Consider the following 19,346-nt stretch of genomic DNA (forward strand, 5'->3'; position numbering starts at 1 on the left):
AAAGAGCTAAAGTCAACTCGTAATTTATTTTTAACGAGGTCAACATTTGCATCATCTTCCATTAATTGCTCAATTTCTTTTTTCATGCCTGTTAATTGAGAGAGCTTATGTCTACGTGTGTTGACATTTCTAGTCTTGCAGTCTTCCATAGCCTTCTCAGTCATTTTTACAATCCTTTTTCCACTGTTTTGTTCATCCATGGGTAGCAAAATTCCAAACTCAATCAATACACATGCACCTCAGCAAATTGAAAAAGGGCAAGGCAATTTAAAACTTACAGTTTTCCATCTTCAGTTTTTCCTTGGTTCGGTATTTCCTTCTTTCTTTATAGTCAGGCGTTTTCAAACTCCATTAATCCGTGAAGAGCAGGTTTTTTGACTAATGTAGATTTCCTTTCAATGGAGCCTTAGCTTGACGCTCCGCTTAGCCTCTCTTTCCATATCCAAAAAACAAAACAACAGTCCTTGATAGTTTCTCAATATTTACTTCAAAAGTCCAAACAGGTACACAGCAACAGAATTCCAAATTATAAAAACTTATAAAGCTCAATTCAAAATGGATGAAGAGAGATTGCGAGGTCAAAAAACCATGTGGCTCCACTCTCCTCTCGCCCAACTTCCTGTTTTTTCTGCACTATCAAAATAAAAGCGTACATTTCAAATTAAACTGCATGTAGGCTTCTACACTGTCATTGAGGGGAGTTTTCCATGTGCATGAATTGCTTGCTCATCATGCTAAGTCAGAATTTTGTCATGATTTGTGTTCAGTGGGTGAGAGTTAGTGTTATGAGAACACAAACATAATTTACTGAAGAGTACTGCACATTATTAGGATGGTAAATAATTCCATATGGTAATTGTTGTTTAACTGTTGACTTTTATGATTCACTTGAATGTTTGAAAGGGAATCTAAAATAAAACCTAGAATTGTGTGAGAGTAAGGTAATAGTTCAGATACTTCTGAGTTTTAGAATCATTATCTTTTATATTTTCTTTTTTGTTATGTTGGTTAAACTTAGACATACTTATATTTATATACCTGATTATATTTTGATCAGCATTAAGCATAACTGACTATCAGGAAAATATGAATTATTGTTTTGTGTTCAACACTTGAATGCTTAATATCATTACTCTTATTCAAAATCATGTATAATGATGGGTTCCATCCCTGCACTTTATTTCTTATTTAACATATTAATCAGACTTATATTTTGATTACATCTTTGATTAAGAATAAACACAATTTACTATCAGCAAACAGAAAAAGAAAATTCTTCAGTAAATCTGGTCATTCAGCACACACAATAAACATTTTAACTCCAGTTAAAAGTTTTTACCCTGAGCGGATTTTGCTGTTTATTTCTAAGGTAATGGCTGCACATTAGAGCTCTGAAACTTTAAACTGGATCTAGTTAAACATTAAAGCTTATTGTCCCATAGGCTAATAAAGGAGACATGGACATTCCTTCAATATTGTTATAAATAAGAGTGAAATTCATTGCATTGGTTGAACTGGTATTCCTGGGATTTGTTCTGTGTTTCTAGCAGAGTAAAAGAGACTTTACAGCAGATTGTTTTTTGTATTTTATCTGAAAGTTAATTTCTGGCACCTCCTTAGATCCTCAAAGACTGGTAGCTTTAGTGGGTTAGTTGGTTAGTGCAAAATCTGTTATGGGTCTTGGCCTAGTTATGGCAGAAATACTTGACTCTACAATCATGTACATGCATAGATATATATTTGAATCATATATAATTTATAGGAGCAAATGGTTTGACTTTTATCTTAGGGTGCCTCATTTACCACTGGGTAAATTTATCTATGATAACACAATATTATATATGATGAACTCCATCCATCCATCCATCATCCATCTATCCATCCATCATCCATCCATCCATCATCCACCCATCCATCCATCATCCATCTATCCACCCATCCATCCACCCATCCATCATCCATCTATCCATCCATCATCCATCTATCCACCCATCCATCCATCCATCCATCATCCATCATCCATCATCCATCTATCCATCCATCCATCTATCCATCTATCCACCCACCCACCCATCCATCCATCATCCATCTATCCACCCATCCATCCATCATCCATCTATCCACCCATCCATCCACCCATCCATCTATCCATCCATCATCCATCCATCCATCATCCATCTATCCACCCATCATCCATCCATCCATCCACCCATCCATCCATCATCCATCTATCCACCCATCATCCATCATCCATCTATCCATCCATCATCCATCCATCCATCATCCACCCATCCATCCATCATCCATCTATCCACCCATCATCCATCATCCACCCATCCATCCATCATCCATCTATCCACCCATCCATTCACCCATCCATCATTCATCTATCCATCCATCATCCATCCATTCATCCACCCATCCATCATCCATCTATCCATCTATCCATCTATCCATCCATCATCCATCCATCCATCATCCATCTATCCACCCATCCATCCACCCATCCATCCATCATCCATCTATCCACCCATTCATACATACATCCCCTTCCGCTTATTCAGTTCAGGGTTGGGTTTGAAGCAGCAACTTCTGGTCCAGGTTGTTCTTCCCCAAGACACGTGGGAAGGGTCTTCTTTACCTGTGCGTGGCATTGTGGGTCTAGGTGAGATCGGTGGTGATATGGCTGCCTGGAAACCTGAAGGTGTTGATGGATTCCATCCATTCTCCATTTATAATGAAAGAAGAGTGAACCTGTCTGCACCTCCTTAAGTCCATGGTGAGTTCTTTTCAGGTTATTTTCTGAGTGCGACAGTGTGACAGATTCTCTACCTCTGCCCTGTAAGCTGTCTTGTCTCCATCAGAGATGAGACCAGTCAAAGTGGTATCACTGGCATACCTACCGATGATGTTGGTTGAGTGGGATGGTGTACAGTATGAGAGTGGAGGTGAGAGATGGGTGCCGAGCTTAACAGATTGAGGCTGGTTTGTGAAGAAATCCTTGATCCTTTGAGGCGGTTGCGAGGGGATCTGAAGGTGATCTACAGGGTGGGCCATTTATATGGATACAGCGTAATAAAATGGGAATGGTTGGTGATATTAAAGTCCTGTTTGTGGCACATTAGTATATGTGAGGGGGCAAACTCCTCAAGATGGGCGGTGACCATGGTGGCCATTTAGAAGTTGGCCATCTTGGATACAACTTTTGTTTTTTCAATAGGAAGAGGGCCATGTGACACATCACACTTATTGGTAATGTCACAAGAAAAACAATGGTGTGCTTGGTTTCAACGTAACTTTATTCTTTCATGAGTTATTTACAAGTTTCTGACCACTTATAAAAATGTATTCAAATTGCTGCCCATTGTGTTGGATTGTCAATGCAACCCTCTTCTCCCACTCTTCACACACTGATAGCAACACTGCAGGAGAAATGCCAGCACAGGTATCCAGTATCCATAGTTTCAGGTGCTGCACATCTCGTATCTTCACACCATAGAGTGTGAGAGAGAGGGAGAGTAGAAAAGCGCTATATAAGAATCTGTCTGAACGGAGATTCGTCATGTTACTTTTGCACTATTATGTTCCGGCACATGTTGTTATTACATGGTGTAATGGAGACCAGGGGTTCCATTACCTTGTTTGTATTTTTATTAATTCATTGACTGATTGGGAATTAAAAACATTATAATAAAGAAAACACACATTAGTTCTTATGAATTTTTTATTAGGTTTATTTGATTTAGGATTAAATTGACAGCTTGTAAAGGTGAAGAGACAATGGGACAGGCCATCCTACCTGTGTCAGAAAAGAGCCGGAGTTAGAGCTGCTTACATTTAATCATCTGTCGGTAACTTAAACATATGTGTAAAAACAGAATTTGTAAAAGTACTCACCTGTCCTGGTTGCTTCTTGCAGAATGTGGAGCTAAAGAGTAAGAGCAGCTCAATCACCTGCTTGTGAGCTCCTGGAGCAGACCAGTGTGCCCAGGTTAGGGGAGTATGGTTAAGAAGGGTTTTAATTTAGATAGAAATGGCTGAAGCTTATGTTATTGATTCGTTTATAGTATGTGTTGGAAATATGTATATGTTTGTTATGTGCTCTAAGGTTATTGTATGTTTGTGTTATGTTTTCATTTTGATTAGTTAACCCCATACTTGGGCTAGTCTGGATGCTATAAAACTTTTTTTGCTTTTAGTTGGTGTTGGTGTTTGGACTGTGTTAACATATATCTTCTTTAATAACGTTTTCTAGTCCATGAATACATTTTATTCCAGTTTCGCGTCATATTATTGGAAGGGACCTATGACCGCTGGCCAAAACTGACAGATGACATTAGGCTGACATCTGGGGCCAGAGCTGAAACTGTTATGGGCCAGCACAGGATGAGCAGTGTGTCTACAACTGGCCCGTGGCTGCACACAACTTACACATGGCCCACATACCGCAACGAATGACGGCCCTTTGATGGCCCAGATCAGGTTTGCCAGATGTGGCCCAGACATGGGCCAGCACAGGACCACGAGTGTGTCTGCAACTGGCCTTGTGCTGGCCCATGTGTGGGCCACATCTGGCAAACCAGATCAGGTTTGCCATAGGTAATCCACACATGGGCCATCACAGGACCACGAGTGTGTCTGCAACTGGCCTTGTGCTGGCCCATGTGTGGGCCACATCTGGCAAACCAGATCAGGTTTGCCAGAGGTCATCCACACATGGGCCAGCACAGGACCACCAGTGTGTCTGCAACTGGCCTTGTGCTGGCCCATGTGTGGGCCACATCTGGTAAACCAGATCTGGGCCACCAAAGGCCGTCATTCTTTGCGGTATGTGGGCCATATGTAAGCACATTGTTTGGGCCAGATCTGGGCCATACCAATTTTGCTATGTGGGAAGTAGAAGCTAAGAACTAAAACACTAGGGAAACTAGAAATGGACAATAACTTGAACCTGGTATTCAATATCATGACACAATCCACTTCGTATTGGCTCTGTCCTGTTTTTGTTTATCGTACATTTAGTATTGTATAGTTATCATTATAGTATTGTATAGTTAGTCATTAGTACCTTTGTATCCGTTAATTTTACTGAAATTTGGCATGTTAGTTATTTGTAATTTCTAGTTTTAGATCTCTTGGAGATATATATTTTATATACTTATGCACCATGGGGAGCTTGGGGCGAAACAGAATTCCGGCACATTGTATACTGTGTATACTGCTGTATACATGTATGTATGTATGTATGTATGTATGTATGTATGTATGTATGTAACAGAAACACTAGGAAAGAAGGCGCACAGAACTAGGAATGATGGAAATCAAAAACAGAAAACTTCATGGTGTGTGAATTAAGAATCTAAGTGTAAGTGTAAGAATTGAACCGAAACAATAATAATCGAAACAGCACAAATAGTGAAAAAGAACATAAACATAATACAGAATAATACCAAAATACAAAATAACTCAACATCCTGGGGCAAAAAGGGCCAGAACCGGGACAAATAAAGGCTAAGAGAAACCCTGAGGGAGGAGGAACTAATATCGCTGAGAACTTAAGAAACAAAGATAACCAGAACCAGGAATAACAATAGTCAAAAATATGAATTAACCAACAAACGCAAAACACTGGGTCACAGATCCAGTACCATGGCAGGTGTGGATCAAGAACAGCTGGTGGGTGAAGAAGGTTTTTTATTGCTTGTTTGTTTTGTTTACATTTAAATTCTTTTCTTCTAACATTTTCTTTAAAACTGTAAGACCCAGCACTGGCTTTGGTGATTAATTTTCTCTCTCTAGTCTACAGATTGTTGCTACCACGGCACTGAGGCTGTTAGTGTTGTGATGATGATGTCCTTGTAGTCATTACAGGATGCAAAACCGTTTCCGTGATCTAACTCTACAGAACTAATTCTGATGGTCGAAAGTTGCATCAATTGTCTTTTTTTTGGTGTGTAGATATTCTAGTATCCAAATTATTAAACGGTCGAATATTTGACTACTTCAGTGATGTTAGTGTAAATGCGCATGTTTGTGATGTTATAATTAGAACTGAGAATAAATGTCGCTGGGCCAAAGTGAGTTGAGGCTGTGCGCAGTGTTTGGTGGTTACAGAAATGGGGAAAGCAGTTTACGGTGTGACTACCCTCTTTACAATGACCTAAGTAAAGGACTGTTTTCATCCGCCAGTTCCTAAAGGTGGTGGTGGTGGTGATGATGATGATGATGATCTCAGGGGGTGTAGGAGGAAGAGGAGGAGGGATATCACCAGTTTATAACCCCAACATCCGCTGCTTGTCAGCATTGTGATCGCAGAATGCGCCGGGACCAAACGAAGACGCGTTATGATGACTGTCTGCGTGCACAGCTGTAGCCCAGTCACATTTTCTCCATCCAGTTGAATTCTCCGAGCAGAGCTGCGTGAAAGCGGAGCTTTGGCACAACAGCAGTCACAATCTCCCTCTCAGAGCGTTCTCGCTGGCGCGTACTTTGCACCGAGACGTTCCTCCGAGGCTTCTCCTTTCTTTTCTCTGGAGACTGAAACTTAAAGGACTTTCTCGTCGCAGGGCAGAGAACAGGGGGACGCACGGATAGTGTCAGTGCGGTAAATGTAGCAGCGGGCTGTGTGTCTTACTGAGCGGTGCTGTTGGACTAGCCGAGAACGCACCACGGACTAGCCGAGAACGCACCGCGTCCCGTCCCACATCCTCCTTTTTAATTCCCCCCTCCCCGTCCCTCCAAAGGGTGTCCCGAACAAGACCACCATGATTCTGAACGGATTTGCGCTCGTTCTTTACCTCTCAGGTAGGTCCAGTGGTTTAATTATTGTCACAAGAGAGAGAACTCTTCAGGGAAACACCTGAAGACAAACACAGCAGTCTTTGTCTAGATGCTCTTTGTCACCAAAGTGAAATGGAGAAGAGAATGGAGAGTGAAAAGTCATTTCATAGCCTCACATTTTGGTTCGGCGAGCCTCTGTTGTTTTGTTTTAATGATTATTATGCATTTGCATAACTTCGATGCGAAGATTTGGCTTCGCTTGGTCAGTTTCATTGTTTTGAACATCAGCGATGGAAAGACTGTCTGAATATGGATGTGGATGCTGCCCACTACTTAATCCTCAATACTAGTCCGCTTTTATTTTTCTTAAAAAACTCAGTTTTTGGCTTTGTTTCTGTTCTCTTAGCTCAAGCAAGAAATTGGAGTTTCATAGAGGCGTTTTGAAAGGCAAAAAATACCCGATAGTCACAGTAATGACCCGTAAACCCACAGACTGATATACATCAGACTCCTATAAGGATCAAATTAGAATGAAATTTATATATATTATAAGAGATATAGAGGTTCAAATTATAGTGTCATATTAAATGTTATATATGTAAGATTTTAAAGTTGGTCTTTAGTTTTTAGCTTTGGATATTGTGATTTACTTTTATTGCTTAATTTCAAAATGAAAAAAGCCACAGAAAGCACATAATGAATAATTTAACTACATTTTACACAAATGCAGCAGAAACTATGCGTGTAGGTAAAATAAAATCACATGTAGCTAAACAGTAGTTTAGTTTAGGGAAAGCGGAGAAGCCTGCATAGAACAAAGGTGTAAATACACTGCCTGTCTTCACTGGGTAATAGTGCAGAAGAGCTAGACACATTCTATATTATGCTGTTTGTATAGAACTCGGCTGTTGTTTCATCAGATTGTGAAAATGTGAACTTCTGTGAGCCTCCGTGTGAATGAGCCCATATTTGGCTGTTAGCGGGACACGATTTGACCAGTTAATTGCTGTAAGATAACGCTAAAGGTGGGAAATTCCTGACATCATCTAGAAGGTAACAGGATGACGAATCAGTTTCAGTTAGACTTTAGAGTTCAGTTGAATTTCACCTCACAGTGTAAAATGCTTTAATTGGCTCTATAAATAAAAACTGCTTCAACGAATGAAGGTCAAATATGCACAAATAATTTGAAGCTTTAGTTTGTGTATCTTTCCAGTCACATTTTAAAATTTCTTAACATTTTTTGCAGGATAGTTGCATTTCTGGCTATATGAGTGGTTTCTATTCATATTGTTGTGTTAGTAATCCATAGTTTTAATAGTTGTTGTTTACATAGTTGTTATATAGTCAATATATATGTCAGAAATGCGCATATGTGTGTGCACCCAGATACGTGTGCTTGTGTGCATTTTATTAATAGTAGGAGGGTGTATGTCAGGGCCCACACACACTGCTGGTATTTTTTTTTTTCTTGAAGGCATAAACTGATACGGATACTTTTTTTAAATGAAGCTCTCATCAGGAAATATTTGGAGAATTTTTAACCCCTCGATACTGCAGAACAACAGGGCTTTGTGCTGCTGTAGAATATCTTACATATGTAGGCGGTGCTGGATTACTGCTGAATCAAACGGAAATACTGAATGTTTATAACCTTTTGCACATGGTGTGGACATATGATGATTTTAGTCAACCTCTGTAATGTTATAATCTTTTGTTTTCACAAAATTCATCAGAATATCTTTGTGGAATATTAACCCTGTAAGACTCAACCCATCAAAAAATAGCCTGAAAAATCAGATTTTTTTGGAACTGAGATGTTTATTAACCCTTAAAAACAAAATCCACATTTTTTGTTGCTATATTATGTTGTGTATGATATATTTTTATTATATATTTTGTGTATCGCATTTGATACATTTGGTATTTTTGGCAACTTTTATTTAACAACAATGTTAATTTTAGACAAAAAAAAAGAGTTAGTCCATAAAAAGTATTGATCATGCTGATGAAACAGGTCTCAGAAACTCATGTATCAAATATGATACCATGGGCATTATAGGGTTAAAAACACATTTGAGGAGGGTGTCCTGTCAGATATGAGAAATGTCAAGTTATTTTATTTATATCTATTATAAATAAAATAACTTGTTATTATGTCGAGTTATGTTTTTTTTAATCAGTTTATTGCAGGAAAGATGAGCGAGCAATGGAGTTATATAGAGGAAATATATCTCAGTTGTTTTAGGATGAAGTGATTGGTAGTGTACACGTATATACACTAAATGTTTGAACACACCTTCTCATTTAATGGTTTTTCTTTCCTTTCAGGGCATACATTACATTATAGATTCTCACTGAAGGCATCAAAACTGAATGAACAAATATGGGATTATGCAGTAAACATAAAAGTGTGAAATAACTTTTATATTTTAGATTCTTCGTAACAGCCGCTTTGCTTTGATTGCTGCTTTGCACACTCTTTCATTCTCTCCATGAGCTTCATGAGGGTGTCGCCTGAAATGACTTTCCAGCAGTCTTGATGGAGTTCTCAGAGATGCTGAGCACTGGTCGGTACTTTTGCCTTCACTCTGTGATCTATCTCATCCCAAAACTATCTCAGTTGGATTTAAGTCCGGTGACTTTGGAGGTCTGGCCATCTGGCGCAGCACTCCATCACTGGAGGTGTGTTTGTGACTCTTGGACTTCCTTTCCTGGGGCGGTCCTCATGTGAGCCAGTTTCATTATAGCACTTGATGGTGTTTGCGGCTGCACATTCAAAGTTTTAGTAATTTTCCAGACTGACTGACCTTCAGTTCCTAAAGTAACGATGGAGTGTTGTTGTCTTCTTAATAGGGTTGATGCTCCCAATCTCGTTTTTCTCTGCTACATAATTCCATATATCTTGTAGTATTTTCAGTGTTGTAAGGAACAATACATTATTATTATTATCATTATTTAATTTTTAAAAAATTAAGGATTTCATTAATTTGCATAGGTTATATTTAAAAATCACGAGCTGTAGCACAATCAACATATCACAGATGTTACAGGCCATGGAGAGGAGATGGGTTTTAAGAAGAGGTTTAAAAACCGACAAGACTTGTAAAAAGCTCGATTTAATCAGGGCCATGATCTGACTCTCAACCTGAAGTTCAGCGTCCACTTTAAGCCCACGGTTTGTGACAGTTGGCTTTATGTACTGAGACCCAGATCAACAAATGGGGTCTGACTGTTATCACCACACACCATCAGCTTCTCTCATTAAAATTTAAAACTTAAAAAACATGGTTTAAATAATAATACTTTCACTGGGTAAACTATTTTCAGTCAGTTATGTGTGAGTTTGATCCACACAGTTTGTTAACTCCAGTAGGTGACAGTAGACACTTTCCCAAGCAGAGAGCAGAGAGCAGCGGCAGCTGGCGCAAAACCTAAAGCAATGTACTTCTGTGGTTCCCCCGAAGTAACCTAAAAGAGTCATTATGACTTCAGCACTGTATATAAGACATTTTCACTTCTTGACCGGCTTCTTTTTAACAAGGAAGTGAAGCTGCTACAGGACACCAGACTTAATTGACAAAAACACCAACTTTACGTTGTAAAACAGGGGAGTTGTTTCTTTACTGCTGCCTCGTTGGGTTGCTTAGTTTGTGTTATAGGACTGTACAAAAACAAAACAAACAGAATTTTTTAAATCACTGATTAGTTTCTTTCCCTCCTTTAGCTGTCACATCACATAGCACCACTATGGAGGGGCAGGCACACAGCCCCCCCCCCCCCCCCCCCCCCCCCCACCCCTCACTAGCAGTTAAAGATTTGACCAGTAGTTGATGTTCAAAACACTTAGCAAGACTTTACTGAACTGTCAAAACACCTCATAAAGGCTCCTTCCATCTCAGATCACCATGAGCTTTACGCTCCACCATCCCCAGGTTTGTGACAGTCGACTCTACGCACTGAACAAAGGAACCCAGGTTGACAAACGGGGTCTGAGTGTTATCACCAAACACCCTCATTTCTGACTTTTTCTCATTAAAATTTAAAAAGTTGAGAGCCATCCAGGCCTTTATGTCTTCAAGACACTTGAGCAGCAATCTAGCAGAATATGCTTCATTCTTTTTAAGAAGGACAAAAATCTGAGTTCATGAAAATAATCAAAGGAGTATTTGTAGTCGCCAAGGATGCCACAGAGAGTTCAATCTGCTAAGTCGGATCTAAACAACTCCAGGGCTATGCCCTTGATGTTCATGCATTCAATTTTATTTACACAGCGCCAAATCACAACAACAGTCGCCTCAAGGCGCTTTATATTGTAAGGCAGACCCTGCAATAATACATACTGAGAGAAACCCAACAATCATATGACCCCCTATGAGCAAGCACTTTGGTGACAGTGGGAAGGAAAAACTCCCTTTTAACAGGAAGAAACCTCCAGCAGAACCAGGCTTGGGGAGGGGCGGGGCCATCTGCTGTGATTGGTTGGGGTGAGAGAAGGAAGACAGGACAAAGACATGCTGTGGAAGAGAGACAGAGGTTAATAACAGATATGATTCAATACAGAGAGGTCTGTTAACACATAGTGAGTGAAGAAGAAACACCCAGTGCATCATGGGAATCCCCGGCAGCCTACATCTATTGCAGCATAACTAAGGGAGGATTCAGGGTCACCTGGTCCAGCCCTAACTATATGCTTTAGTAAGAAGGAAAGTTTGAAGCCTAATCTTGAAAGTAGAGATAGTGTCTGTCTCCCGAATCCAAACTGGAAGCTGGTTCCACAGAAGAGGGGCCTGAAAACTGAAGGCTCTGCCTCCCATTCTACTTTTAAATACTCTAGGAACAACAAGTAGGCCTGCAGAGTGGGAGCGAAGTGCTCTAATAGGGTGATATGGTACTACAAGGTCATTAAGATAAGATGGGGCCTGATTATTTAAGACCTTGTATGTGAGGAGCAGGATTTTGAATTCTGGATTCAACAGGAAGCCAAAACAGGAGAAATCTGCTCTCTCTTTCTAGTCCCTGTCAGTACTCTTGCTGCAGCATTTTGGATTAGCTGAAGGCTTTTCAGGGAGTTTTTAGGACTTCCTGATAATAATGATCTGGTGCCAACAAGAGAGTAAAATTTCAAGATCCACTGTGTCAAATGCAACAGTTAAATTTAAAAGGTTAAGAACAACACAATCGCCAGAGTCAAAATCTTCTCCACAATTTTAAATTTTACAGTTTAGAGATAGGTCTGTAGTTTGCATCAACTGTGGTATCCAGTTTTTTTTAACTACTGCATGTTTAAAACATTTTGGGACTACACCTGAGGACAGACTGCTATTGACCACTGCTAGAACAGACGGCCCTACAGTGGGAAAAACCTCTTTAAATAGACAAGAAGGTTCAGCATCATTAAATGAACTGAATGGTTTCAAGTGATCATCAATCTCCTGTAAAGAGAACGAAGCTTAAACTTGTTGATAACAACAGGACAGGGGACAGACACTGAGGGGTCATCAGCAGATGATCTGAGTCTTTGTGGAAACGACTTCACCAATATAAAAAGAGAAGGAAGCTTTCACAAACAGCAGGAGAGGATTCAATGCAAACTCTCTGTGAGGCATTCGCCTTAAATAAAACGTGAGGTTTGTCACAGTTTGACAGAATAATAGCAGATAAGTATTTTCTTTTGGCATCTTTCACTGGTTGCTGATAATGATTTCAGCAATCCCTTTGAAGTGACACCTGCAGATTGTTCTTTTTGTACTTGCACTCAGCTCTGCGGCACTCGTGTCTGACAGCAGGGTTCAGATTTAGTTTTAGGCCTCCTGGTTTTCAGTGGAGCCACAGTGTGGCAGTTGGACTGAAAACATGAGCTAAGCTCCTCAGTGAGATTGCACATAGACAGAGGAATGACACAGTTCTGACTGAAAATGGCAGAAAGCTGAGTGGTTAATCGGGCCAATCATCACACCTTTCTGCATTTCTGATTGGTGGCTAACTTCCCCCCATGCTGTTTTGCTCTTGGCCTCCAGTCTTCTTCTCCATGGAGGGTCCTGCTCTTTGTGGCTGTTCATCCTGTAGCCAACCATGTCAACGACTACTCTTGCCGTGGTGTAGATCAGCTGGTTTGATTTTTGCAGTAGAGACTGTCTGTAATGCTGCGTTCACCAGTAGATTTTCAGCAGTTACTTCACGTAGTATGGTAGCTGTGTGTCCAGACTTTGAACAATAATTTTTTATGCCAAATGGAGGTTTAACAAAAAATCTTCTAAAAATTTGATTTGATGATTTGAGATATCCGAGTGCTTGAAAGCAAAAAATCTGCACATATTTAATAACAATTATTTTCTATTTTCTAATTAGAGTGCCATGTAGAAACTCCAGAGTTTTGTTTTATTTGAATTTGACAAAATATTAATATTTTTCTTGTTATGCAATTTATCTTATATCCTTAATCCAGCATTGAAGTTGAATGAAAATAGCTTTTTCTTTATTTATGTTACTAAGAAATTCATGTTGAAAAGTATTCTACGTGCTTTATTTTGCATCATTGTGAAATATAACTTCAGAAATTGCCAGTAGCTGTCTTTTCCAATGTGAAATGTTTATTGTTTTTTTGTAGGAGGGTTTGAAGGATTTTCCCTCATATTTTAGCAAATATGAGGAAAAATAATTTGTATTTGTTTGTTGCACCTGTACCAAATTTTAACTAATATTTTGATATACAAAAGAATGATTTGAAAGTGAGTCAACGGACTATTTTTTCAAAAGGAAAAATATATATATATACAGCACTGTGCAAAATTTTTAGGCAGGTGTGAAAAAATGCTGTAAACAAAGAAAGCTTTCAGAAATATAAATGATTGTTTATTGGGCCAAATGTACGACCCCAAACACACAGCCAAAGCCATTAAGAACTATCTTCAGCATAAAGAAGTACTGGAAGTGATGGTTTGGCTCCCACAGAGCCCTGATTTCAACATCATCGAGTGTGTCTGGGATTAAATGAAGAGACCGAAGGATCTGAGGAAGCCTACATCCACATTCAGGAAAAGGATTAGATGTTGTAGTCCCTGACGATGCGTTGCTTTAAATGGTGAGAATCTTGAGGGATGGTTGTTATGAGGAAAGGCTGCCCAGAAACTTTACCAGCAGCTGTCATCACCAGTGTGTAAATGTGTGTGTGAATGGGTGTGTAAAGCGCTTTGGGGTCCTTAGGGACTAATAAAGCGCTATATAAATACAGGCCATACAGGCCATTTTTAACCATAGCCAGTGACTGGTCCTCTCAGCAGTGTTAGCTAATTTTCTTATAGCCTGCCGTTGCGCCCTCTGATCCCAATCTCTCTAAGCAGTTTTGCTGTTGTACTGGCAACAAAGCCCCTGCACCCCACTTGCCAGCCAATTTGAGGCAGAAATTGTTTCCTCCTATGGTACCATCAGCTCAATGACACAGAGGATCTGTGGATAGGACACTTCCACTTTTGAAAGCGTTCTTTGTTTACAGCAGTTTTTCCTCACCTGCCTAAAACTTTTGCACACATTTGTTATGTGAAGCTAAAATTTCACAGCGCTCATATGCACGCTTTTTATGTAGGTCCGAGCAGAAAATGTGCTAAAGATCTTACAAATGGTCTAATTTGAGATGGAACGACCCCTATTTCAATAGCACTGAAGTTTTAAACAGCTATCATAAATGTTAACCTGCCTGTTTTTAACCAGTTAGCATTTAGCAACTAAAACGTGCAATTTGTGGAGGAATTGCTGCAGGATTTTTTCTACCGACTCGCTGTTGGTGGCAGTAAATAGCTGTAGGTAAACAGGTTGTTGCTGTAGAGTGAAAACAGGTGTACCTAATAAAGTGTTGACCAGTTGATGTCTTTATGTTACTCATAATGTTAGTTCATATTGAGAAGAATGTCATGGTACACAAACTGGCGACATTCAGCAGACAACAGTAACAGATGGTCAGAGTAACTGTGTCACTGAGCCAGTAAATGACATGAAGTAAACCCCCTTAAAAAACAATAGAGCCAACACAAGTTCAGCGTGCAATTTCTTCACATGCAACTAAAAAGTGTACTTAATAAAATGGCAGAGATTGTGAATGTTACCCATACTGTATGATCATACAGAGAAACAGAGAAAGACAGTAAAAATTATGTCAACATAAGAGTTGAACCATGTAAGAAACCTAAACCGGCAGCCTGCAGTCTGATTAGGTTCAGCAAAAAGTTTGTTACTGTAGAATGAATACAGCTGTACCTAATGAAGTGGCAGTGCACTGTCACTGTAAGTAACACTACTGTAGTATCATTGCACACAGCACATATCCCAACAGGTTGATTCTGTTTATCTGGACGTTTTCAGTGGGAGAAACATTTCATCATCACCCAAGTCTTCAGTCTCACCTGACTGCAGGTTTCCAGCCTTATAAACAGGACATTTGCACAATACCTGAACCTAGCCCACCAATGGGCTGGGAGGTCAGTTCCTTGATCATTAATATGCTGTGTCACTGTAGCAGCAAAAAAAGTGGAATATTTCAGAAACTGTACAAAATGTAAAAAATCAGAATAGAAGCACGCCGCGCACAATCAAGATGGTTGTTTTGCCTCGCAGCTGTTCAGAATACCACACTAATATAATGGAGTAGGTAGGCAGTAAGTATTATCATTCCTGCCTGTCTGTAATATTAATAGACAGGGTTAAGAGGATAATACAGTTTTTGTGTATTTTTAAGAGCCAAAGATTGAAGCTGAGTAAGGTCTGCCAGGAACTAGACAGAAACAGTGAAAGTCAATCTAACTCTTTTCAGCGTGGTCCAAACTCACCAGAAGCTCGGCTCTACCTGTTGTTTAATGTTTGTTGTGGACTACCTTTTTTTGTCCTATGTATACTTTGCAGTTTCTATATTTTTTGCACTCAGACGAGTTAAAATAGTGTTTAGAAACTGGTGGTGTTGAAGAGAGCAACTCCTTTCTTAGTGTCATTTGCACAAATTGTCAGACTTGGTCGTCTGTTGCTGTGCACGCAATTTTAACGTAAAATGAATGTTAAACCTTTATTGTTTATTGTAGAAGCAGCACTGTGCTTCCCTCGTGAGGGAATGGCTTCAGCTACAGAGAGAATTTGGGGTCAGTGCTGCACAAGTGAGATACTGCAAATACTGGTATTGCTGTGCTGTAGACTTCTATAATTTGCACATGTGCACGCACACACACACACAGTGTCAGGTGTTTTTCACCTATCGTTGATGATTTCACGGCACTGCAGGGGTGTGTTCTTTGAGCAACAGGAGTCCTTCCAGTAGGCACAGAGCAAGAGAGAGACACGGAGAGAATTTCTTATCAGTATTGATCTCTAGTGACAGATGATGACGTCTATGAAGAGCAATGAGGCCGGTGAAATGTGCATCGTAAACCCGCTTTGATGATAAGTGTGAAAAAAAAGCAGCTCAGAGCAGGAAGGAAAGGGGATCATCCCAGGTCAGAGGAGGGAGAGAGATGAAGAGGATTAGAAATGTGTGAGGTGAATGAACTTTGTGAAAGAAGTAAGAAAACCCATCTCACTTCTTCTGTCACATTTAATGAAAAATGAGCAACTTACCTGGACTCCATCCGCCTGGTTCCATCTGATCTGGATGCAGAGGTGTGTGTGCAGTGTGTGCATATGTGCCTGTGTGTGAGAGTTCTTCTTCTGGTCTATCCAAGGGAATAGTCTGGAGGTCTTCTGTGTGTTTTGTTGATAACTGGGATTTGGAACTCAAACACAGGGGCGGCAGATGGTGTGTTGGCTTCTGCTTGGTTGTGTGTGTGTGTGTGTGCATGAAGTGTGTAAACAGCAGTAGCTTCAGTGCTGTGAATTTGTGTGTGTGTGTGGGGGGGCTTACCCAAACTCAGTGTTGAACGTGAGTTAGTGCTCCCTGAAGGGATTGCTGCTCTCTGTGGTGGGAGAGCTGGGCTGATCCCAGGTCAGCTACGGTCTGACCTCCAGCCCATCTGCTATCACAATAACAGATGCGTTAGAGCCTGGCTTAAGACCTGTGGATGGACCCACAATCTCCAGTTAGTCTCACTTAAACACAGTTAGTTTGGTGGAAACACAACTTTTTATCATCTCCACCTTTTTCCTAGAAGCACAAACCCCTAAGACACCAATAGCCCTAAGGCAACTCACAGAATCAACACAGGAAGAATGGGAATAATTCTGCAGTTTACTGTTAATTGGATGAGGCCTTGCAAAGCCAGCCTGCACATACACGTTTTGCATATGTTAATTCTAAAAGGATATATGTGGAACTGACATTAAATTAAAATTCATTCAGCTAAAATCTGTTTGTGCAAATGTCTGTTTATTATTTGCATCATTGAAACTCACCTACCAGCCTGAGCTTAGCAGCATAACTAAGGGATGGTTCAGGCTCACTGGATCCAGTCCTAAGTATATGCTTTATCAAAAAGGAATCGTTCGAGACACACGTGAAAATCAAGTTGCTAAGTTAGCTCGGCCACTGTAAGCAAACTGTCCAAGTGCAGATGGTGACTGTGAGGAGGAAGGGGAGCCCCACACAAAAGCCTTTAGAAACATGGTATCTAACCAGATGCTTCCTCTTGAGTGGCATTAATCAGAATCAGAATACTTTATTGATCCCTGGGGGAATTTTTTTTGTTACAGTGCTTCATTATAAACAAACATTAACAAGACAGACAATACGCTAACTAAGAATAGTACAATATATACATATATATATATATATATATATATATATATATATATATATATATATACATAAAGTCACTTATTAATAAATAGCTGAAAAGAAACATGTGTAGTTGTAGCAGTAACCAGTGTGTTAAGTGGATGAGTTGTACAGGGAGCCACAGGCAGGAAAGATTTCCTGTGTCGTTCAGTGGTGCTTTTTGGTACTCTCAGTCTCTCACTGAACGTGCTCCTGTGACTGACCAGCATGTCATGGAGTGGGTGGGAGGTGTTATCCGACATTGTCTTTATTTTGGACAACAGTACATTGTCATCCAGTAACACTTTGAGGAATCTTGGAATCAATTTTGACCGAGATATGTCCTTCGACATGCAAACTAAACAAATATGTAGGACTGCTTTCTTTCATTTGCACAATACCTCTAAAATTAGAAACATCCTGTCCCAGAGTGATGCTGAAAAATTAGTTCCATGAATGTATTACTTTTATGAAGGACTATTGTATTTCTTTTTTTTTTTTTGCCTGTCCCGTTTTGCTCTCAGAATTATCAGAATCAGAATTATTGTCTAAAGGTGAACAAAGATGCCCAACGGATTTACTTTGCCAAATAGACCATCCCAGTCTTGCCGTATTGGTCTATTTGATTGACCTTTTATTGTTTATTTTATTTTATTTTCACTTGCTAAATACGGGACAGACTTGACTGGGGAGAAAGAAAGAGGGAAAGAAAAACAGCGGAGAAGAGGGACGGGGATATAGGGCAATAAACAAAAACCAACAAAATAAACAGACAAAAAATACAAATATCGATCACCTGTTGAGAAAGAAAAAAGAAAACAAGCAGAAGAAGAAAAAAAAAGAGCAACATAATAAACAACATCACGATGATCTATGTGAATATAACAGTAAATACTAAATATTAAACATTATTGTGCAGCACGTAAGATCGACAGCACAGTGTGCTTTGAGGTAGGAGCCTAAAAGGGTGTAGTTTGTGTGTGTGAGCACCCGTGAGCATGGACGCTTGTTTTTAAAAGGTTCCTTCATGTAATGATCTGCTAGAGGGTGTGTGTGTGTGTGTGTGTGGGGGGGGGGGGGGGGGGGCACAGCCCCGTCCTCCAGGGCATGAAGCAGGTATGGGGGAGATCAAGACTCCAGACATCCAGAGGCCCCCAGAACACAAGAGACCAAGGAAGACCAACAGAGGGGCAGCTGCACCACTGTCCCAGAAAGAGCTGAGGAGAGTCCCAGATGAGGGGTCACTCAGCCGCCGCGGAGCAGAAGCCGGGGGGGACCCCACCTGCGAAGTGGCCCGAGCGAGCCCCAGGCCAGGAGTGAGGTTGTACACCCTGATGGTCTTTTGGATTCCGTGTAGCGTGCCCACCCCCAAGATCCTACATGTATGTGTAATGAGAGTGTGAGTAATGTGAATGTCTAAGTTGTGGGATAAAATTGAGGCACAGGCAGCCAGAAGGGGACAGAGGGGGGGATGCCTCCCCTGCACTCTGGTGACCCCAAGGCCCTGCATGTATGGGTGATAGTGGTGGAGCGGGAAGAGGGAGGCAGCTGGAGATGGGGAGGGAAGGAAGTGAGGGGCAAGGGACCCGTCCCTGGGGCCAGCTCCCCCGCTGACCCCAGTAGGCACCCCCATACTCTGCAACCCGCCAGGGAAAGGGGGCCCAGTTCAGCAGCGCCGCCCGGCCCCACCACAGAGAAAACTGAACCCACCCCGTCATCCACCCATCTTCCAGACTACACAAGACAATAGACGCCCAGGCTGAGATCTTCCTCCACCTCTCCTGTATCTCCCCCTCCTGCAGAGTGAGTTCCTGAAGAGAGGAGACCTCCTGCAAGA

The 19,346-nt window shown here is 40.7% G+C and overlaps 1 protein-coding gene across 1 annotated transcript in view; it reads left to right on the forward strand.

Annotated features, from left to right (window-relative positions):
- Positions 1-6,310: 6,310 nt before the first annotated feature.
- Positions 6,311-19,346, forward strand: part of LOC102775866 (GDNF family receptor alpha-4-like) — a 75,486-nt gene continuing 62,450 nt past the window's right edge. The window contains exon 1 of the mRNA XM_087845882.1: positions 6,311-6,804. Coding sequence (XP_087702008.1) covers positions 6,765-6,804 — 40 coding nt within the window. The 5' untranslated portion in view covers positions 6,311-6,764. The remainder of the gene's footprint in view (positions 6,805-19,346) is intronic.

Source organism: Neolamprologus brichardi, chromosome 2, assembly GCF_056152115.1.
Source record: "Neolamprologus brichardi isolate AB-2024 chromosome 2, ASM5615211v1, whole genome shotgun sequence".
Lineage (NCBI taxonomy): Eukaryota > Metazoa > Chordata > Actinopteri > Cichliformes > Cichlidae > Neolamprologus > Neolamprologus brichardi.